The sequence below is a fragment of the Monodon monoceros genome, unplaced genomic scaffold, assembly GCF_005190385.1.
Source record: "Monodon monoceros isolate NGI ecotype Baffin Bay Population unplaced genomic scaffold, NGI_Narwhal_1 Super_Scaffold_4, whole genome shotgun sequence".
Classification (NCBI taxonomy): domain Eukaryota; kingdom Metazoa; phylum Chordata; class Mammalia; order Artiodactyla; family Monodontidae; genus Monodon; species Monodon monoceros.
This window is the reverse complement of record NW_021703781.1, coordinates 7,249,622-7,273,097: the sequence shown is the minus strand read 5'-3', so window position 1 is coordinate 7,273,097 and position 23,476 is coordinate 7,249,622. Positions and strand designations below refer to the sequence as shown.

The 23,476-nt window shown below is 36.7% G+C and overlaps 1 protein-coding gene across 1 annotated transcript in view; it reads right to left on the bottom strand.

Annotated features, from left to right (window-relative positions):
- Positions 1 to 23,476, bottom strand: part of RYR2 (ryanodine receptor 2) — a 721,906-nt gene that overhangs the window by 174,322 nt on the left and 524,108 nt on the right. Inside the window, exons 47-56 of the mRNA XM_029245584.1 lie at positions 22,212 to 22,381; positions 20,537 to 20,757; positions 19,124 to 19,214; positions 16,913 to 17,053; positions 15,133 to 15,296; positions 12,851 to 12,929; positions 10,673 to 10,762; positions 9,743 to 9,880; positions 1,494 to 1,571; positions 257 to 332 (exon numbers count right to left, since the gene is read on the bottom strand). Of these exons, the coding sequence (XP_029101417.1) occupies positions 257 to 332; positions 1,494 to 1,571; positions 9,743 to 9,880; positions 10,673 to 10,762; positions 12,851 to 12,929; positions 15,133 to 15,296; positions 16,913 to 17,053; positions 19,124 to 19,214; positions 20,537 to 20,757; positions 22,212 to 22,381 (1,248 nt within the window). The remainder of the gene's footprint in view (positions 1 to 256; positions 333 to 1,493; positions 1,572 to 9,742; positions 9,881 to 10,672; positions 10,763 to 12,850; positions 12,930 to 15,132; positions 15,297 to 16,912; positions 17,054 to 19,123; positions 19,215 to 20,536; positions 20,758 to 22,211; positions 22,382 to 23,476) is intronic.

Sequence of the window (23,476 nt, the reverse complement as noted above, 5' to 3'; positions counted from 1 at the left end):
GAAATATAGTTATCTACATGCTAAAATGGGCAAGAGAGAGCCATCAAAATTCTGGGACATGAGGAAATATACACTAGCAATCAGGAAATCAGGAAATAGCATTTCCACCTTGAAACTATTACAGCCATATTTGAACCATTCTAATAAAATAAAGCTGTAATGAGCTCTTATGCTGAAAACACTATTTTATCCTTATCATACGTTCATGTACTCAAACTCTGGTTGTTTTTTTATAAGGATTTTTAGAAAATATTACCTTTGGACTCCAGTTCCAGTTTCTTTTTCTTTGCCCATATATTATGGTAGTTTTCAGCCATCATTTCTGCCATAGCCTTAAACGAACAAAATATTTAGCAACTAAGTTATACTCTAAAAGGATAGTAGAAAAAGATAACTTTGCCTTCCAATATGTAATATCAAAACATACTTTAAATTAATAAATCGTAGTGTGTTAGTGCTAAAACACATGTAAAAGATAATTAAGCACAGCTTTGTTATTTAGAATTTGAATTTCAGAGGATTCTAATGATCTGTGAATTTACAAACCAGCAGAGGTGATGTGATGGGAATGGTCATTGTTCTTTATAATGTTTAAAGATACATGTTTTGTTAATTTAATAATGAAACTTCAAACTAGCTATGGACTTTAAAAATATGTTTATTTACAAGTTCTTATTTTAATTTCTAAAGTTTTAAAAGATGATGTAAACCTTACTGAATGAACATTGAATGCAAAGAGCATCAGACAAGCAGTCTAGATCCATGTCTGTCCCAATCTAGGTCAGTCTGAGGTCTTGGACGAGCCTTGGCCTCTGTGGCCTTTGGGTTTTGACAAGATTACCTCCAAGATTCCTTTCATTTTTGATTTTCAAGTTTACTATGTCACGTTAATACATTCGTAACAGAGCAATGACAAAGGGCAAGCCAAACAATTTAACAATCCATAGATTTTTTTATCTTTATATACTTATATCTCTTGGAATAATACTAACAATGCCAATATCACTGTCTGATCATTATATTGACCTGTTAACTTATGTTCCATGGAAACAAACTTTATCTTTTCACTCAAATCAGGCAATTCAAAGTAGGTTCCTTAGTGACAAAGGAGACAGACAGAACTATGGTGGAGAAAGCAAAATGCCATCAGTTTCCCTGGATAAACAACTTATAATATATATTCTTTCATGAGTAGTTAAAGTGATCCTTGAGCAGAGCATTATAAACTACTGATTTAGTCTCTTCTCACATGCAGCTATTTAATTACATTAGGACTTTTACATAGATGTGATCTTTAAAGAAAATATATTATCCTAGAAAAAGTTCTATCAACTTCTACAGCATTAAAAGCTTAGGGTACATAATCTATAAATTCCATGGACCTTCTATATGATCACTACATTCAAATAATTCATGCTGTAAAACACATGCAGGAAGTGTTACAGTATGCTTTTTAAAAATGAAATTTGCAGAATATTTTTAAAAGTACTTACATGCAGATCTCTGGATAGTGTAACGTTGCTCATGTCAATGGCTCGGGGGCTATAACCATGGGCGGCATCTACAGAAACCTAGATAATTTGCAAAAAAAATAGCCTCTCATTAAGAAACCCAGTAGAGAGAGATTTAAGAGACACTTTGGAAATATAAGGCAAACAAAATTCCAAATGTAACGTTTCCTCAGATAAAACTGGCAAGTAGCTACACAAATTGATTTTGCAAACATATCTAGCAGATTAAATTATATTTGGGTGTCTGACAAGTATTTATGATTGAATACTACATCCCAATATCTTAGGGATTGCCAATCTGTAAAGCTAACGATCAGGATTCAACAAATTATGTAGTGAGTGCAAGATTCTGAAATATTACCGGAATCAAAGGATAACTGAATTATTGAGTTTCTTACAAATTCTAATTGGCTGCAATGAAATTTTCTTTTCCTCACACAAACGGTAGTTAATCAAAGAGGTCAGTATTTATAAATGTCTTTATGGGCCAAATAGATAAAATAAAGCCAACTTTTTAATTTTAAAAGCGTATCATATAGTACTCAGTGATTTGTAACGACATCCTCAATCACCAGAGGGTTTCCTTAATATCTAAATTTTGACATTTTAAGGATGAAATCTACAAAAAGACAATCTACAGAATGGGAGAAAATATTTGCAAATGATGTGACTGACAGGGGATTAATTTCCAAAATATAAAAACGGCTCATACAGCTCAGTATCAAAAAAACAACAACAACAAACACCCCAATCAAATAATGGGCAGAAGACGTAAATAGACATTTCTCCAAAGAAGACATACAGATGGCCAACTGGCACATGAAAAGATGCTCAACATTGCTAATTATTAGAGGAATGCAAATCAAAACTACAATGAGGTACCACCTCTCACTGGTCAGAATGGCCATCATTAAAAAGTCTACAAATAACAAATACTGGAGAGAGTCTGGAGAAAAGGGAACCAACCCTCTGACACTGTTGGTGGGAATGTAAGTTGGTGCAGCCCCTATGGAAAACAGGATGGAGATTCCTCAAAAAACTAAAAATAGAGTTGCCATATGATCCAGCAATCCCATTCCTGGACATATACCCAAACAAAACTATGATTCAAAAAGACACATGCACCCTTATGTTCACTGCAGCACTATTCACATTAGCCAAGACATGGAAACAACCTAAGTGTCCATCGACAGATGAATGGATAAAGAAGATGTGGTACATATATACAATGGAATACTACTCAGCCATGGAAAAGAATGACATACCATTTGCAGCAACATGGATGGACTTAGAGATGATCATACTAAGTAAAGTAATTCAGAAAGAGAAAGACAAATAGTATATGATATCACTCATATGTAGAATCTAAAATATGACACAAATGAACCTATCTATGAAACAGAAACACACTCACAGACATAGAGAACAGACTTGTGGTTGCCAAGCGGGAGGGGGTTGGATGGAGTGGGAGTTTGGGATTAGCAGATGCAAACTATCATATACAGAATGGATAAACAACAAGGTCCTACTGTATAGCACAGGGAACTGTATCCTGTGATAAACCATAATGGAAAAGCATATAAAAAGAATGTATATATATGTATAATTGAATCACTTTGCTGTACAGCAGAAATTAACACAACATAAATCAACTATACTTCATTTAAAAAAACAAGAATGAAACCTATCTTCCCATCAACTGCAAGAGGGTTTCACTTACTGTCAGGAGCTCTTACCTCATTCCACCCAACGGCATATTATGGGAAAGTATGCCACAGAAATGAACTCTGGTTCATGCTTATAAATCTGAAATTATGTTTGATATATTTCAGAACTGTGTATATTCTCTTGTCAGACATGGATAAACAAAAAAGCTAAATAAAAGGTACAAGACAGCTCAGATCTGTGCCCGTGAACCAAAGGGAGGCTATCACATGCTACCATTAATCATGTTCTCATGGGCTACACTCAACTCACTGGTCAGTTTTAACTGAATCTTGGCTTCTGTGTCAGTACTGAGCCTCTGCTGGGTACCATCCATAAGAGAATGTGGAATAAAAATCACAGTTTTTTCTCCCTCAAATACCCATGAAAGGAAACTGAGACTTAGAGAACTTAAGTGACTCGCCCAAGGTCACAGAGCTAAAATTCTGAGCAGGCAGGATTCCAACTCAGGCTGTCTGACTCCAGGCCCACTGCTCTCTCACTGTCACCTCTTTCCTTCAACATATCGCAGTGTATTTCTTTCCCCAGCACAATACTACCCCTGCCTTCTCTAATGTAACCTGTTTCCAAGTCGCCAAGTTCAAAGTTCTCTTTGCAGCTACCATCAAACTGGTCCTGCTATGCTGGGCATGACCAACCACCACTCAACCAGCCCCCTCATTTCACCAAACCACCCACCTGGCTCTCCACTTCCCTCTCCGACCTCTTTGCCTCCTTCTCTGGCTCCTTTTCCATAAATGACCTTGAAATATTTGTGGCTTTCTGGGTTCCCTCTTCAATTGTTTCTTTCTTTATTCTAAATGCTTTCTTTAGGTGTCCCTATCCACATCTACTTTAAATATTTCATTTATCAACCATGTTTTATTAAACCAAAAATGAGTTGATCCAGCCTAGCACTGCTCCTCTGCTCTAGACTTACATTTTCAACTATTCATTACCATCTCCATTTGGGATTCTATACGTGTATTCATTTTCTACTGCTGCCATGATAAGAGACTGCCAGAAATGTAGTGGCTTAAAATATCACAAAGTTATCAGAAATCTGAAACACGTCTCAACTAGCTAAATTCAAGGTGTCCACAGGGCTGTGCTCCTTTCTAGAGGTTTTATCAAAGCATCTTTTCCCTGTCTTTCCCAGCTTCTAAAGGCCACCCGCATTTTTGACTCATGACCCGTTCCTCCATCTTCAAGTCAGCTATACTACATCTCTCTTCTGTAGTCACGTCTCCTTTGTCCAAAGCCAGGAAAGGGTATCCACCTTTAAGGATCCTTGTGATTATGCTGGACCCACCAATAATTCAGTAGAATCTCCCCCATCTTAAGATCATTAACCTTGATCACATGGGCAAACGTAATCGCATTGGCAAAGCCCCAGGAAATCAACCTTTCTACAGACAACAGTGATTGGGGATCATCTTTGGAGCCAGAATTCTGCCTAACACGACATCGAAAATCAAAAGCATATTCTCTCCTTGCCACCCACCCCCCAGCACTAACCTCACCTCACATATGCTACCCACCTGGTAGGCCAGTACAGACCCATGGCAACCCCCTCTGATTAGGGGGTTGATTAGGGGGAGACTGAAGGCAGAAAGACAAACTCCATAGGAGGATACTGAATGCGTTGCATGAAACACAACAAAACATTAAATATCTGAATTAGATAGAGCAAAGACAGTGGACATGGAGGGAAGCGGATGTATCCCAGAGATGTTTTGTAGTAGAAGAGACAGAATTTTGTGACTTTTAAGTCATTATATCATGTAAATCGTAAACAGCAGAATCAAGTTTTTAAAGTAATTCTGTCTGACTCCAAAGCACTTGTCAACTTTCTTAAGATGGCCCCCAATGTTCTGCCTGATTTGGCCCCTGAGACCTCTCTTCCCATCTCCTTGTTACTCATGAGCTCCAATCTCACTGGATTCCTCGCTTTCCCTCACACACGCCAGGCCACACTCTCATCTCAGAGCATGTGCATGACTTGCAACATCCTTCCCCCAAATAGGTCCAACTCCCTCCCTTCATTTCAATTTATCTTCTCCATGCAATCTGCTCTGATAACCCTATATCATACTGCAACTCATCCCCAAAGGCTAACCAACTCCCCTGCTCTGCACTCGGAATCTGCCTTTCCATGCTACGTCTCCTCTTTCCATAATATTTATCACATTTTGATGTAGTATGTAATTCACTTACATCTATTATTTACTTTCCCCGTTAACGTGTAAGCTGCATGAGAGCAGAGGTTTTTGTCTATTTTGTTCATAGACCTATTTGAAAAGCTTAGGCTAGTACATGGAACATAGCAGGTGCTCAGTAAATAACTGTTAAAAGAATGAACGAATCATTCCTCTACCCTAGCCTGTGTTTTAGTTCAAGTTAGGTGACACTTGCCAAATTTCATTCCCATCTTCCTCTCCTTTTCAGGTTATAAGCTTATTATTTTATTTTATTTTTTTTGCTGTACGCGGGCCTCTCACTGCTGTGGCCTCTCACGTTGCGGAGCACAGGCTCTGGACGCGCAGGCTCAGCGGCCGTGGCTCACGGGCGCAGCCGCTCCGCGGCATGTGGGATCTTCCCAGACCGGGGCACGAACCCGTGTCCCCTGCATCGGCAGGCGGACTCTCAACCACTGCGCCACCAGGGAAGCCCATAAGCTTATTTTTTTAATTTGTTTCAATAATTTATACCCTACATGTGTAATAAAAACCAGATATAAGAAATTAAAATTGGGAGGTAAATAAGGAATTACTGAGAACCTGTGGAATATGACTGAAATTGTCAGAAATGCCCTCCTTTTCTGCTGAATTGAGTGACGACCAAGAAGTCGAAATCCACCAGTTTACTGCTCTGCTCAGCATCTCCTCACTGATAATTATATCAGCATCTACACACTCTATTCTTTTTTTTATTTTATTGAAGTACAGTTGATTTACAATGTTGTGTTAATTTCTGCTGTACAGCAAAGTGATTCCGTTATATACATATATATATTATTTTTCATACTCTTTTCCATTATGGTTTATCACAGGATATTGAATATGGTTCCCTGTGCTATACAGTAGGACCTTGTCACTGATCCATCCTATATGTAACAGTTTGCATCTGCTACTCCCAAACTCCCAATCAATCCCTCCCTGATGGCAACAAGTCTGTTCTCTATGTCTGTGCATCTGTTTCTGTTTCGTAGATAAGTTTATTTGTGTCATATACTAGATTCTACATATAAGTATATACTCTATTCTATATCCTATCAAGTTATTGGCTTTGTCATTGTCCATATATTACCTTAATATGCACATTACAAAACGCTAATTGAGTGGCAAATTTCCTGAAATCATGATTCATGTAGTGTTCATGGTAAACAAAAGACATTAACAATGTTACTGATCCACGTAAAAATAATAATGATCATAATTAGGTCTAACATTGAAATATATGCCTGCCGCTCCTTTAAGTGATTTATAAGCATCACAACACGTAATTCTCACAATAATCTTTTAAATTAGATGCTCTCTTCTGTTTCATTTTAAAAAGGAGAAAACTGCAGCATAGAGAGGTGAAGCAGTTTGCCTGAGCTCACAAAAAAGCTATCTACTCCATGGTGAGGCCAGGATTTCAACCCAGACAGGCTGTGCCAGATCTGGCTGAGTTAAACACAGGCCACTTCTGCCTCACAGACGGAGTGCTGAGCCCCAGTGGAAGGAAGCTAAGAATATCAGCTCCAGAATCATGTCAACAAGTGATCTCAATTCACCCAATTGCAGTCCTTACTATAAAGTAATGCCACCAAAAGTGTTCCTTAATTTATTCAAGAGTGTATCTATTACATAATAGAAAACATCTTTATAGTCACATGGGGAATCAGTAATGGAGAGAAGAAAAAACATTAAGAAGTTTGGCAAGATGATAACTGAAAAAGATGATAATACTGTTAGGTTAGTAATTAAGAAATGACAAGCTATTTTAACATTTCAAATAATGTTGGATTATGCTTAAAGAATGTTTGTGTGAAAATAATGGCAAGGATTAAAAATATATTTGTGGCATTTGTTGCTCTCTGTTTCTGATACTGATAGAAATATAGAAATATGCTTTCTTTTTTTTTTAAACTACTGAAAGGTCAAAGTACTACAAACTCAAACACCCTCTTTTATTTACCTTTGAAGAAATGCTCTCTGGCATTAAAAATATATAAATAATAATGGTAATAATACGAGTTACCATTTACTGAGGTAAACAGATTGAGTAACGTGCCCAGCAGTTTATATCTAGAAAGTGGTGGTCCCAGGATTGAAGCCCCAGTGGTCTACCTCCAGAGCTGTCCCTCTTAATCTGTACATCTGGCATAAGCACCCCCTAATATTTTGAAATGACGTAGGAGATTTAACAATATATGTCATATGTCACACATGTCACTCTGAAAATCATTAAGACTTAAGAGATGATTATATGGGTATCAATTAATAGTATCTATTGAGGGTTTAATGGGAACTGAAAACTGCACTAGGAGCTAAGCAGGGTGTAAGGAAGAGCAGAAATGTACACAACCTACACAATTATTTTTTAGCCATCTTGAGAAAAGTTTATTGAAATTCAGAAAAACGTAATTATGATTTTCCTGGAGTTAAAACAAGGTAATCCTTTTCTGAAGATGGATTGGTTATAGCTTGTGCATTATAATTTACAGAGTCTGTAATCACTTCCGATGTTTTAGAATCAGTTTCTTAAATTTCGCGTAACATTTTATATCTGACATGATCCAGTACCATTTTGGAGTTTGTTATGTTTCATCATCGGTTACTGTTTTTTGTTTTCAGAGATGCTCGCAAAAGTATGAAATCTATAAGTTATTTTAGTCTTCCGGTGAGCGTGGCTAAAGCTGTGGGATGAACCTTTGCTTCTCTCCCTTTTCTGGTATTTTTGAAAAATTCTAGAGATAAGACAGGCAGAGGCATACTCAGCAGTCTGCCCTACTTGCCCTGACAGCAGTGGCAGGAAAAGGTATGGCAAAGACAGCAACAAGAGAACGGAGTACCCCTTTCTGTTGCAGCCCTTCCCTTGCCCTCTCTGGGCTGTGCTCCAGCATGTTATACAGGCCCAGGTTTTCTGGCTAATAGACAGGTGTTTTTTTTCTTGTCTGCCTCCTACCGTTTCTACCCTTTATTGCTGGCCCACAGAATCGGCACCGTTATTGTTTCAAAGGGCATGTTCTCATTCAACGTATACAATTTTAGATTAGAGCACATAATTTTTGCTATGAAGGGCAGTGGGAGAATCTATTTTATTTTTCCTGGCAGAGCTTAAAGTCACTTCCATTATGTAATAATGTCCTTATTTCCTATACAACTTACAGGAAAAAAAAGAAAAAGGCATCATTCCATTCTCTGCACTCTGAGCATTCTGTGCATGCCACTAGCCCAAACCTTACTGTTGTGGCAGGTTTAACAAGACTGTCTCTAACACCAAATTGTGAGTCTTTAGGAGTAGAATTGGATCTGATTATCTTTGTGTTCCTATCACCTAGTCCTCAGTTTGTGCTCAATATTTGTTCAAACAGGTTAAAACAAAATGTGATTGAGTTAGAACTGTGCGCATACATGGTAACAAGGTAACATATGTTTTTACAGCTTCTATCTCCAGGGTACTTAAGAGAATATGATGTAAAACATGCCCGAATCAGAACTTAATCTATTTAACAGTACTATATTTCAAGTATGAAGCATGGGAAGCACACGCTTTGAGTACCTTCATTTTCTTTTTTTCAAAAATGTCATCTGTATAAACGGCAATAATAAACACAATAGTTTGGTTAAACCAAAGGCAGTGGCCCAAGCAGTCTGGCAAGGGACGACGACAGGTTTAGCTCCCAGGAGAAATGAAAGGGCCAGGTGGTATCTGGTCCCCTCCTTGAACCCTAGGTTCTCAAGGTCAAGGCTGTCCTTATTCTGCCATCTTGAACGCAGAAGCCCCACAGCCAAGCCTTGTTAAGTTGACCCTTGACCTGATCCACTAGCGGCGTGCTCTTCGATCCCTGCGCTGCCTGTCTGGTTCATATCTTCCCTTCGCACGTGGACAGGTGCTCAAGCCCACTTGTATGGAGCATACGTGGGGGTTTTAGATCTGGATCACTACTATCTGACCACCCCTCTAGCTCCTAAGAACCAACCTTCAGTTCTTACTGGTAAGGAGACAAAAGCTCTGTAGACAACCTTTTTGAGGATAAAGGAACGTATTTTACATCCTTCAATAGCATAACTTTAAGACTTTATCATCGAGTACTCCTTCATATACTGTCAGAAGCACAACCTGATACATAAACTCCAGTACTTTAACCAAGACCCAAACTCACTTAAATTAAAAGGAACAGAGTTTTTCCCCTTCTGAACTTTATGTTAGTCTTCAGAACTTTCAAGTTAGTTGTTTTGGAAAACACAGTAATTAAATGAAATATTCAAATTATTTTAAAATAACATAAACAGTGGATTCATCACTGTGATTCTTACCTGGCTTGTCTGGGAAATACGACGAGTCCGGTTATAAAGGGCCATGCTGTCTCCCTCCCGTGTCCTTTCAATTCTCCACCCCCAGGCCAGCATAGTTTTTAAAGATTCTTTGATTGGCCAGCGATAAATTTCTTTTTCCTAGGAAAAAATCAGAAAAGGGTGGGGTATTATGAACCTAAACAAAAATTTAAAATATTTAATGCTTTGTTCTGAAATACTCTGTCTTCCCCTAAAATTTTTTGATTAGCATTGTTTATTTAAAAATAAAAAAGGAGAGTACAAATTCTGAAGAGCAGAGTGTGAGCTGAGACCTCGTTTGACTAATGCTGCTAAGAGGGATCCTATCTTATTATATAGCATGAGGCTAATTTCCTTTAGTTTCCCAGATTCTGATACTTCAGACAGAAACTAGAAAGGAGAAACACAGTTAGGAAGAAGTGCCAGATTATATGCCATGTGCTTGAAGCCGTTTATCTGCTTCTCCTGAAGCAGAGAAGTAACTTCCTGTGCAAGCACCACCCTAGAAAATCCTTTTCACTTCACTTTTCAAGATACTGCTTTCCCCTCAAAGAAGTAAAATATATGAAAACATAAATAATAAGCATATTACAATATATTACTTCATTATCCCTTATCAAAAAACTCTTAAGAATGAAACGAATATTTTCTAAAGTTCTTAAAAATACAGGAGAGGAATAAAAATAAAAAAGAAACAGAAAAGTATTAAGTAGAGAAGAGAATAACCAATTAAATACTGACAGGAAATGGTACTACAGAGAAAAAAACAATACATAAAAAATGGGACCTTTGAGAAAAGGTAAAAATAGTGTATATAAAATAGACGTGTTAATAAGAAATTTACATAATGAAGAAAAAAAACTTCCCCCCCCCAAATTAAAACCATATAAACTTAAAGAATAAACAAGTCACCTTTTCAGATAATAGTTTATATGGCTTCATTAATGGTTGAACTTTAGACGAGTCTGAATATATTTCTCCATAAATCCATCCATTTGCCAACTAAAAATAAAATCAAAATTGTTTTACATGCTTTAATTTTAGAGTGTAGGTGTACATGTGTTTAAGTGTGTACTTGATAAAGTAAATCTAAAATGAACCAAGATAAGGATTAAGGTTTGAACTTTATCCAGCATAAGTCAATATAAAGAATTTCATCATAGTCAATATTATTTTGAGTAACCACTTGGAACAAATCTTTCTATCCAGAGATTAAATGCATCCAGTCTTCCTTAGACAGGTCTGTGATTATGTCAATAGCCCTCCGTTAGGAGGAGGCTAAAGGCTGCACGACCCCTATGATACTCATTTTGGTCCATCTTGGGACCCCAACCTGTGAGACGAATAAGTGTGAAACACTCATTTTAAACAGGAAAACTGGAGCAGCTGGCTTATTTGGAAGCCTCCCTGAATAATGCTACTTGTTTTGCCCACTCCTTTGTCCAATGACCTCTCAACACACTTGTTCCACGTGATTTTGCCCATATAATTTGGTACATTCACTGTTTCCCTATATCATTTCATGTATGTCTATGGGATCCGGGTAACTAGGCTGAAATAGCTCAGGACTGCCTTCCTGTAAATCTCCTCTCCATCACCACCCCACCAGCTCAGTCTTTATAGAGGACAGATACTTCACTCTTACTGACTTACCTAGTAAATCGATTAAGTTACTGAACAAAGAAAGAGCCATACGCTTAACAAAACAAAAAGGGGGTTTCTTGGAAGCAGGGACCGGTTGGCCGAGGCAAAGATTGAAACTTAGTATCAAGTTTAATAGGGTGGGGCTTCCCTGGTGGCGCAGTGGTGAAGAACCCGCCTGCCAATGCAGGGGACACGGGTTTGAGCCCTGGTCCGGGAAGATCCCACATGCCACAGAGCAACAAAGCCCGTGCGCCACAACTACTGAACCTGCGCTCTAGAGCCAGCGAGCCACAACTACTGAAGCCTGCGCGTCTAGAACCCGTGCTCCGCAACAAGAGAAGCCACTGCAATGAGAAGCCCGCATGCAGCAATGAAGACCCAACGCAGCCAAAAATAAATAAATAAAAATAAATTAATTTTAAAAAAAGAAAAATAGTTTAATAGGGTGATACTGAGTTGCCACGTAACACAAGCAACCCTTGGAACCTTCGCTCTTTGATTTTCACTTCGCCAAATCGGTACATGCTTATTTTAAATTCCTGCTTCATCTCAACTTAATTTCTCTGACAACCCTATTTTAACCATCTTCTCTAAGTTTAAGTAGGCTTAACTTAAATGTGACCACATTTTTCCTCCAGAAAAATCTCATAATATATATATAGGACTTATATCACAGATTGCAACTGCTTTAGTTATCTCATTCAAGTTATCTTTTCTTGACAATGCAAATAAAACATGCCATCTTGCCTCGTAAGTGAACTGCAGATCTACTGAGAGATAAGAAATACAACAGAAGAGCAGAAGGTGTAAATAACCACTAAATTCTGATTAATAATTTTTAAGATTTGATCTAATATAAAATTATACATAAAGCTAAAGTTCCCTTAAAAGATGTCTGGACCTACAGCCACTATTTCTTACTGAAGACCCTAATGATAGTTTAAAAAAAATTTTTTTTGAAGTACAGTTGTGTTAATTTCTGCTGTACAGCAGAGTGATTCAGTTATACATATATATATATATTTTTTTTTTCAGATTCTTTTCCATTATGGTTTATCACAGGATATTGAATATAGTTCCCTGTGCTATACAATAGGACCTGTTGTTTATCCATCCTACATATAATATTTTGCATCTTATTACTACTTTTTACTCTCACAAAAATGTATGTTTAGAAACTATATTTAATTAATAGATTTTTTGAATTTTTAACACTGTGCTTTTTATGAACACAAATATTCTTATGTGCATTATATGTACATCAGTGGCAGAACTAAGTAGTTTATTAGACTAAATATTATGTCAGCAAATCATAATTAAATGTTCTTTCCTAATCTAAAGCTCTCACTTGAAAGTAGAAAATTGTCATGGTCAGAAGTATCTGAGCCATGATCATTCATTAGGTACGTTCAGTACTGAATTAGAATGTGATATTCTGACTTTTACCTTGTCCATTGACCACTTGTCATGGGAATGTTCTGCGTATTTGTTAATGAAGTATTCCAACTTCTCAGGAATTGTAATACTATGAGAAAAATAAAGAAAAAAGGTTTAATTTTCAGCACTTACAGGGAATCATATTAATAATTTACTCACAGCTTATGACTGCTTATACCCCATTCGATGCATAACTGTTAAAAAATTGGTTTAACAAGGTACTACTTTTCCATATGGTAGGAACAATATAAGAAAAGTCAAGCAGATAAGGTTCCACCCACTCATCTTATAATGAGTCACACTTTATGTCTTAATGTAAGTTATATACAATAGAAATTATACATAGTATAAATAAAAATAATTAAAATGTATTCAAAGAAGAGGACAACAGATAACACCAATTTTTTCTTTAAACCTGAATGAAGATATAGTTAAATTCAACAAGCTTAAAGACATACTTTTCTCCCACATACGTTCTTTGAAGTTATTCCTCCTTTTGACTTAAGTCTCTTAGGCAACAACTATAAATGGGTAAAAGACCGCTGAAATCTGACCTGTTCCATTTCAAATGTACTAAAATTAATTTTAAGTTAATTGTATACAACTAGTTATATGTTAATAATTTTAAATGTTAATGGTCTATATATAAATTCTAGATGTTACTAATATGAACTATAGGGAAAAGTAATTAACCAATTCATGCTTTATGGTTTTGATAACATTTCTTCTTGATTTCTTTCATGCTTAAATAAATATTTAATCCCTCGAACAGACATGGAGTCCATGCAATTGAAAACCAAGTCTGATGGTAAATGTGAGACTTGGGACTATCAAATATACCTATGAATGGAAAACATAACTTACTAATGCAATTAACTTTGAGAATAGAATTATAAGTAAAACCTAGTATAATGAGATGGTTTACTGTTCTTTTCTAGCAATGTTATCAGTTAGTAATTGAACTTTATGATATTCACATACTTAAAAAACAATATGTTAAAAAATCACAAAGATGTAGAAATTATTGATATCACTACGCAAACCTAGTCTGTTAAGAGGTCCCCAAAGGGGCTAGCCAAGGTAAATTAATATACATGCCCAACACTTATTCATTAATTGGATTTAATTAATCAACACCAAAGCCATAACATTGTTCTAATGTTATTTTAAAATCCTAGATTACATTGTATGTTAACAAACCACAAACTTACCCAAGAAGGAATGTGAACATGTGGTATTTTGGTTTACTTACTTTAGAAGAGATACAAAGGACCAATCACATAAGCCAAATACTGGGGGGGTAGAGTCTTTTCTCACAGGACTGTTATCAAATACCAAACATGCAAATTTAAGGCATTATCAAACTAATGGCATACCACCTGGCTTGAAATTGGGATCTGGTTATGGAAGCTAAACCAGCTGAGGGGCCACCCAGAGACCTGAAAGTTGAACTCCCAAGCAAATTCAGATGCTGTGGATGGTAACTACCAAGTGACTACCTTGCTAATACTGATCTTGCTGAGTCACCACGGAATGGGTAAGATAATGTGGCATGAAGAGCAGCCTCCTTGCAAATGGAAAACCATGGTCCTACTTAAAGACAGTAACAACAACAAAAATGCTGAGACACCTGACGTACCCAAACATCCTATCTGTAGAGCAATTTACGCAAGTAGGTACATGGAAGAGCTTTCATAATGATAAGTAATGTATTATCTGTGGTTAAGGTTGTCACACCGCATTCTCAATCCATGCTAAATTTTCCAGAAATATTCTCATTTGATATTCCCTTCACTCTCACGCTGTGCTTTCTGAGGCTGAACATAAGCTGCTAACCCTAGGCCTGGCTGAGATGCAGTGATGATGAAGTGATGCCCCGTAGCTCACAGAAAGAGCTTTGCACTGCATGCTGGGAGCACCCCGAATCAAAGACTCTGCACAGAAGTTGGCTTCAATTATTAATAAACATTTAGGGTAGAATTTCAACTAAAAAATATAACTGATATACTTTCTTGATTCTCATTATTATAGATATTGCCATGTGGTTATTTACAGAGAATCCTGACGATATTAAGAGTATATCTCTTAGAAGGTACATCTTATCTACTTCTGATATTTGTAGAACCATTATTATTACTACTATCATTTCATCAAGTAGAGGGACCCCTAGTAAAAGGATACCAATTCAAGGGGGGCATGGATGAGAGAAAGTTCACTTTAGTACCTTATTCAATTTCAGACTTCACACATCATTTACAATAAAAATCTGCTGCAATAGAAAGAGTCCATACTTTGAGGTATCAACAGGTTGTGGGTTAAAGTTCCCTTCAGAATCCATTGATGACTGTTTTTCCATCATACTGACATAATTTGACTCCATGTAGTCTGGAGGCAAAGCTCCCGCAACTGCACTCAGGCAAGGCAGTGCCAGTTTGAAAAGTTCTTGTTCATATTTCTGGGAAGAGATGGAGGACCAAAAAATAAATACTCCATTACTATTGAGCAAAAGCTGTCAACATGATCATTGCAGCTGACACGATGCTGTAAGAGAAAATCTGAATTACCTTGGGCTGGCTCAACTCCCCAAAGGATTCTTTCTCTAGAAAATGGAAACTATAGCCTGACATCCCATAAGATGAGATGACTGAAGCTTTGCACTGCAGTTGCAGCATAAAAGGAATAAAATCTTTGCTTCTCTAAACGTTTATTCTCCAATAATGGGAAATGAAGTGAACCTGAATATTCTACATGTATAACATGTCTTTACAACATAAACATAATTTCAGTCAATGAGGACTATTGCTGCACCACATTATAAAGACTAGACATGAAAAATACCCAAAGTATAACATTCCAGAGAGTAAGGAATTTTAACTGGTCTATATTGCATTACAAAGGTATGAAAAATAAAATTCTGAACTGAGAAAGAAATTCTATAGGAGATATGCATAATCAAAATTTCTGGGGAGAGGTATTTGTATATTAATTACATAATTAGTTAAATTTGTATTTGTAGATTTTTTAAAAAATCAAAAATAATAATTCTTTTATTATTAAAAAAAAATTTAATTCAAGTGTAGTTGATTTATAATGTTGTATTAATCTCTGCTGTACAGCAAAGTGACTCAGTTATATACATCTAGACATTCTTCTTTTAAAAAATATTCTTTTCCATTTTGCTTTATCCCAGGAGATTGAATACAGTTCCCTGGGCTATACAGTAGGACATTGTTGTTTATCCATTTTAAAAGTTAGCTCACTTTAAATGTTCAATTTTAAATTAAAGCTGTAAATTCTTCTCAAAATACCTTCTACATATTATTTCAAAAAGGCTCCGGGTTTACCCAAGGCAATTCAGCAAGAAAAAGCATTGAGTTGTAGCTACCAAATGTAATCACAGATAAACTTCCCTTATTATGCAGTAAACTCTTGGTTATACTATTCCAGTCATCTGATAATGCCTCTTTGGGAATTCAAACTGATTTTGATTAATAATTTAAGCATAAGCATACGAAGCATGTTGTTCTGATTTTCTCTGAAATAATACACTCCAGTCTTCTGAAAGTATATGAACTATTCATTATAAATATGGCAACTATAAGGGAATGTCACATACATAAAGCACTGAGTACTTAAATCTCCATAGCAGCAAAGTGGGAAAAGTCAGTAAGGCCACTGGAATATTATAATTTTATGAGATTTAATATTTTATATTTGACAGGATTTCTTCAGGCTTTATAAGATTGGGGAGGTGACTGACTAGGGAGGGTTTGAGTCCAAAGAAGTCCAAATGCACCAGAAACTGATCAACCCATGTGCATAATTTCCTAAAATGCTCAGCCGTTTTAAAGTCAGAAAATGTTATGATCACAAGGGACATGTTACCATCATGACTATGAAAAGTTAATATAAATTGCATTCTCAACATTTGTTATAAATGAAGAGAAAAAATAAAACTATGTCAAGTCTTGATGAGCAAAGACAGCATTCCACTATTCCACTAGGAATACTATCTTACCAAGATCCTATGGCTTTTCAGTTGCTTTATTATACAAATAAAACCACAATTACCTTTTGAGACAGGGCATCAAAAATGCCCCAGAACAACTTTCTTGATAAATGAAGTTCTTCTTCTGAGGCAGCTCCAAAGTTTCCCCACCCTCCAGGCAGGCAGTAGTATTTCCAGCATCTTTCATAATGATTTGTCAGCAGCTAGGTGGGAAAACAATTCTAAGAGCACTGAGCTAAAGACACATGGTATATATTTTCCATTTCCTCCCACATGGCATTCTAATGCCAATGCCACGTAATAAGGCCAACTGATATGGAACTTCTCGATCCCATATGAATTCTTTTGGAGAATACTAAGATCTTATATAGGATGTCTCCTTATATTTAACGCTGAGCACAGGATGAAGACCAAATGAACAATTTCACAAATTATCTTGAACAGAATTCTTTAGGAGGTTGTTTGGTTATCTGTGTACCCCTGAGTTCTACTTTAGCTGCTATCATTTACTTACAATTTTATGACTTGTTATCCCGTGGAATCCATGCATGTAACAGAGGGATTGATGTCACACTGGCCCAGAGGATACAGCACCTAAAATGTGCATTCTCAAGGGACAATACCTCTGAATATTCGTGCTTCTTCTCTACCTACTCTGAGTCGTTACACTTTACGATTTGCTTCAGAACGCACATCTCTAAGTAAACTCCCCAAACTGCCCTACTTTCTTAATTTCTTTATCTGTAGCTCTTTGTGGTTTTGGATGTAATTTATTTTCTTCCTGAGGGTCTACGTTGCTTCTTAAGTTTTTAACCTACAAATATTTTGTGGGACTAAACTAGAAGTTCAAAGACACGGATGGAATTTTTCAATTATTCAGTAGCTCTTTGGATCATTTATTCTGGGTATATAAACTGAAAAATATTCACAACTATTTGCCAAATTAATAAAATTATTATTAATAATAATTAAAATAAAATTATTTTTTGAATAAACTGTAAATTTTTGGACCCTCTTTCCTATAGCTAAGGAGGAAAATAAATTGAGCGTTACGCTTATTAAAGCTAACTAGGTCTCTTACTGTATAAATATTTCTTCTCGTTTGGTCTCCCTCACAGTTACGAATCACACACACACACACACACACACACACACACACACACACACACAATTTAGGAATCTCAAATGATGAAATATTGAGATCTAATCTGCTTAGAGTAACAGGCAAATATCTATAATGCAAAAGGGTTTTACCACATAAAGTGATACTGTATCTTTTTTCAGGTATTTTCCAGCTCATTTGTATCAAGAAAATTTTGCATGACAAGCAAATGATAAAAACTGTAAAAAAAAAAAAACAGGATTTTCAGCAAGGATATAACTTACTCTACATAATGCATCAATTTCTCTAGATTGATTAAACCAAAATCACTTTTCGTAGAGAAAGATTGTTTACGTTAAGTATCTAGGTGTGCTTAGTGTAAGAGCAGCTGAAAACAATAGCAGCTTATTTTTATCTTAAACCTCTTTTCATGCCACAATTACTGGGTGGCCGTGAGGAAGAAATGATGCTTACCAGGTGGTAGAGCAGAGTGGTCACCTATAAAAAGTCCACTACAGGACAATGACCTCCATGCACAGACCATGCCACTAGATCACACATTGGTACACACCTAATACCTTAAAATCGTGAGCCAGGATTGGTATATTACATGACAGGAAAATATTCCCAAGTCAATAAGACAGAATGAGACTTGATCTTTCACGAGCAGAATAATAAAGCTGGGAAGCAAAAATGTCAGGGACTTCACTCTGTGACAAACTGTAACTGTGTATACATAAAGATTATATTTGATCCTTATGAAATGATATTTGGAAACTGTCATTTGATTACCAACTTAGAAAATGCTGTTTTTCAAACCTATTCTTTATGCCTTGAGGTTGCTAATACTTTAGGCCAGGCCTATTACTGTGTTTTCCAGCCTAAGAGTATCTTGCCTCATCTTTTTCTTGTGGCCCATTTTCCTTCCATTGATTTCTACTTCCATTGATTTACAGTAAACCAATCTTAGGATTTCTCTGGTCTTTTATTACTTGTTTATTTTAGGTTGAGGTACACATAGCTATAACTTACATGCCCATTTCAATACCTGGAAGAAATTTTCCAGCATCAAAGATCAAACATGATGTATCTGAGATATATACATATTGTAACAGGAAACAAAGTCAGAGGACCCAGTAATCAAATAACTACAAACACTTCCTGTACTTACCTTAAGAGGCATCTTTGCATGTTCATTTAATAATGGGACATCAAATACTAATCTTCTGAGTAAGTGCTGCATCATAGAAGGTCTCAACTGGCTGGTGGAACAAAGCTAATTTTAATAATGAACATTTAATAATGTCTAAACTAAGTAGAATAATTCATTAGACTACATTATACATGCCAAGAAACTGTACCTACACCTCTCTTCAGATGATGTTAATTTTAGGTGTTCCTAATCCAAAGATTAACCAATAGTTACATACTTTTGTAAAAAGCTACATTTCCAACTCATCTCTAGCTCGCTGATCTGAAGACCAACCCTTATTTGCTACAGGAGATGTTCCTCTTCTGCTCTTTCCCTTGCTACCACTCACAACTGCAGACCCCACTGTTGCTACTAATTTAGTAAATGCTTCTTCCCTCACTCCAGTGAGTGGGAAGGGTCTTCAATGACTAGATCAGAAGCAGGGAGGGAGTGTAGGAACAAGAGGAAGAGAAAAAGACTGAGATCGAAATTTTGCCAGAGGAGAAAGGGAAAGAAAACTAACACACAGTGACCATTTACTGTGTCGGCAATCCTGAGTGCTTCATCTCATTTAATATTTAGAAAAAGTCAGTGAGATAGATATTTTGATTCCATTTCACAGAATTTTGGGGTCAGGGAACTAAAATTAGATTATGAACTAATCTTTTTTTTTTTTTTCTTTTTTTTAACCTCCCTCAGTCCCATCTGGCTCCTACACCCATACACTCGTTCCACTATGAGTGAAAACCTTTCCTTTACCAATGTACTGGGCAGGCTGCAAGCTTTCACCTCTAAGAGCTCCTGTCCATCAGAAAGAAACCATTACCCTAGCTAGAGGCCTGAGAAATTGTCACTTTGACTGTCAGAACCTCAAAAGGAGAAGATATGCTTCTGGTTTTCAGAGTAAGACCTTTAAACACTTCTATCTATAGGAAGCGGCTTTCCAGGCTGGAGGAAATAGTCTGTCTTCATCACTGTCACAATAGGTCATACTTTAATATTATACTACATATATTTTTTATCTTTAATAAGTCTCTGTTTTCTCTTCTCTTCTGGAAGAGGAGTTAAAACCATCACACAGTGAAAAGGGGAGAATCTATTAATATTACACTAACGTGGCCGGCGACAGCTCACACGCCAACATCCAGAATAGCATCGTTGGTCCAACACTGTATCCAATGGCTAGATACCGAGAGAGTCTTGGAGGAACACTCCTGAACTTGATCAGGAGCAAGGGCACTCTGGTAAGACTCATACCCCAGCACATAAAATGAATGAATTTTATGGTCCAGAAATTGTTGACAACGTTCAAAACAATTTGTCAAGGGCCAGAGACTAAATTCTCTTTCTTAAAGAAGAAGAAACTTGGTATAGACTTCATTGCCCACTTACCCACAAATGGAGAGTAAACACACTTCTATGGAATCTCGTTGAGCTTTGGTAAGTGAGCAGCCCTTAGAAAGTCTGTACACGGTGTGAAGTAATGAGTCAATGAGGGAAGCATGGTGCTCAGTGCCAGCAAAAAGAGGAGCACATCTTGTTAACAAAGGCAACACGGCCGTGCAAAGGTACCGATTGAGGGCCAGGGCCATGTCTGTAGCGCTCAAAGCAGCCTAGAAAGGAATTGGAGAGGAGACAGTCATTTGTGTTGGGCAGGAGACAATTTTCAAAGGGATCCACAAGTTGACGTGTACTTTCATTACCTAGAAAACGACAAAAGTACATAATACGGAAACTGATTCCTCTGTTATAGATTTACCTGTGGTTCATATGCTTTTTTATCACTAAAGACAATCAATTTTCAATTGCTCATAAATAGACAAAAATGAATGAAGTAATATCTATCTCTTCAAAAAGCCCCAGAGGTTTATGTTCTAAAATAAAATATTGGGGGCTTCCCTGGTGGCGCAGTGGTTAAGAATACGCCTGCCAATGCAGGGGAAAACGGGTTCGAGCCCTGGTCCCGGAAGATCCCACATTCTGCAGAGCAACTAAGCCTGTGCACCACAACTAGTGAAGCCCCTGAGCCTGTAGCCTGTGCTCTGCAACAAAAGACACCACAATGTGAAACCCGCGCACCACAACGAAGACCCAACGCGGCCAAAAATAAATAAATTTAAAAAATTAAAAAAATTTTTTTAATAAAATAAAATATCAAGGGTAGGATGGATGAAAGATAAAGACACTAATGATATCAAAGAATGTGCGTGCTTCCCTTTACTAGGACAGGTAAGAGAAAGGAGTTTATTCTCACAGTAGATCTCAAATACATAAATTCTTTCTGAATTCTATGTATGAGTATTAATTATATTTCTGTTCATGTCCACCAGCATCAATAACTAAAGGCTGATTGTCCTACCACGTTATCAACTATACTACTTAGGTTCAGAATTTCACATGAACACAACCAAAAAAGAACAAAAAAATTCAGTTTCATTTTTGTGATTCTCCTCTCACAGCTTTCACTACTGACAACGCAAGATCTGATTTCCTCTGGTATCGAAGACTCATTTAATTGAGAATAAAAAAAGGTATTATTATAGCTACTAGAATAACATTTAGAGTTTCAGCTTATTTTACAATGTTTCAAATAGCAGAACACTTACACTGATAATGGCTGATTCTCAATACTGGCCACTGGATTCAAAGGACAGATTTGAGGCTGTATGTACGTTAATAAATGAAGGCACCGGGATGATACTGTGATTGGCATGACTCAACAATGTCCACTAAACCTGCTCAATACTTTAACTGCTTTTGTTGAGATGCATAATTATTTATGTTGACTTCGAAGTGAACAGGAGCCACTGTGACCTCCCAAATGAGGGTTATATCAACTTTCTATTGTCTTCCATTGCACCTGATCAGAATTCTTATCTTACTCTTCAGGTTGTCCGTTTTCTCCACTATTCAGTGAGTTCCTTGAGGATATAGTCTGTTTTGCTTTCTGTTTACCCTATGCTTGCCTAAAAATATAATAGGCACTCAATAACCATTTGGTGACAATGAATGAATGAATATATCTATGAAAGAAAAAGTTGCAGAAGTCATTTGTTCAGATCATTACCGTATCTAAAGAAGCAGCAGCCCGCAGATCTGGCAGAAAGCCAACCTCGAGAAGATGGAGGAGGAAATCTTGAACCTCAATTCCATAGACCCTGTCAAGGAACAAAACCATGGCTGCCTTGTGATCTGGGCAAAACCCCGCAGACATGTCAGGCTCCACCACATTCCCATCTAAAAAAGAGAAGGTGACACATCGTTGTTAATGAAATAGATTACAAATGGCTACTTTCCAGCCTTCTCGTGTTTTAAATAAAGTTATCCGGTGAATGGTTTTCTGTTCCTCTACTACCCTCAAGCAAAGGCTGGGACTTAGCTGAGGCAATATGGCAGTGCAGTGTAAATCCATGGTCATTTAAATGTTATTGGGCATCCATCTGTTAACTGTGTATAAGATTAGGACATAGCATTATGCCAGATACTGAGAAGGAAACAAAATGGCACCCAAAATCCAAACTGTAAAACTAAGAGTAAATATCATAAAGCTAAAATGTAAAGCAAGGTTTGCATTCTTTTCAATACAAGAACCTCTTGAAAACTTAATAAAACATTAATAAAGTTCATGTACCCTATGTGATAAACATGGTACCTTTACATCATTTACATATTTATGGCTTAGACAATTACAGGATAATGAACAAAACTCCAGGAACCAGACTGACTTTCAAATGAAAGATGTTTCATTAATCATAATAGCATTTAATAACATTTAAAACATATTTGAGAGACATGTTATTTTCTCTATCAACAATCAAGGCTTGATGCCTATACAGAGGAGTGAATTCCTTAGTATAACTCTGTAGATTCATAGAGGAGATCACTGATATGAAGAATAGGGAATTATGTGCCCATTGAAAATACTGGAGAACAAACTTGTTTTCTGTTTGACCATGTGATAATTATGCCACATTGCTGCTGACCACACACTATAAGACTCTGCAAATACTATCACAGAATCTTTATTACTGATGCAATGTTGGAGAAAGAAGGACCCAGGGAAAGATGATACATGACCATACCCATCCTGAAAGAATACAGTCACAACGTTTTTGTTTTCATTCACAGTCGATGAATGAATTTGATATCTGAATCATGAAAATGAACAAATAACAATGTTTTAAAGGAAATTAGACTGAAGACTAATACGAAATCACTTCCATTCCTTATAATTAATAATAACTAATACACCTAATCCCTTCCTTCCTGTAATTAAAATAATAAGAATAACAGTGCTTGTCATTTGTGCTGTTGTCAGGTATTATGTTAGGA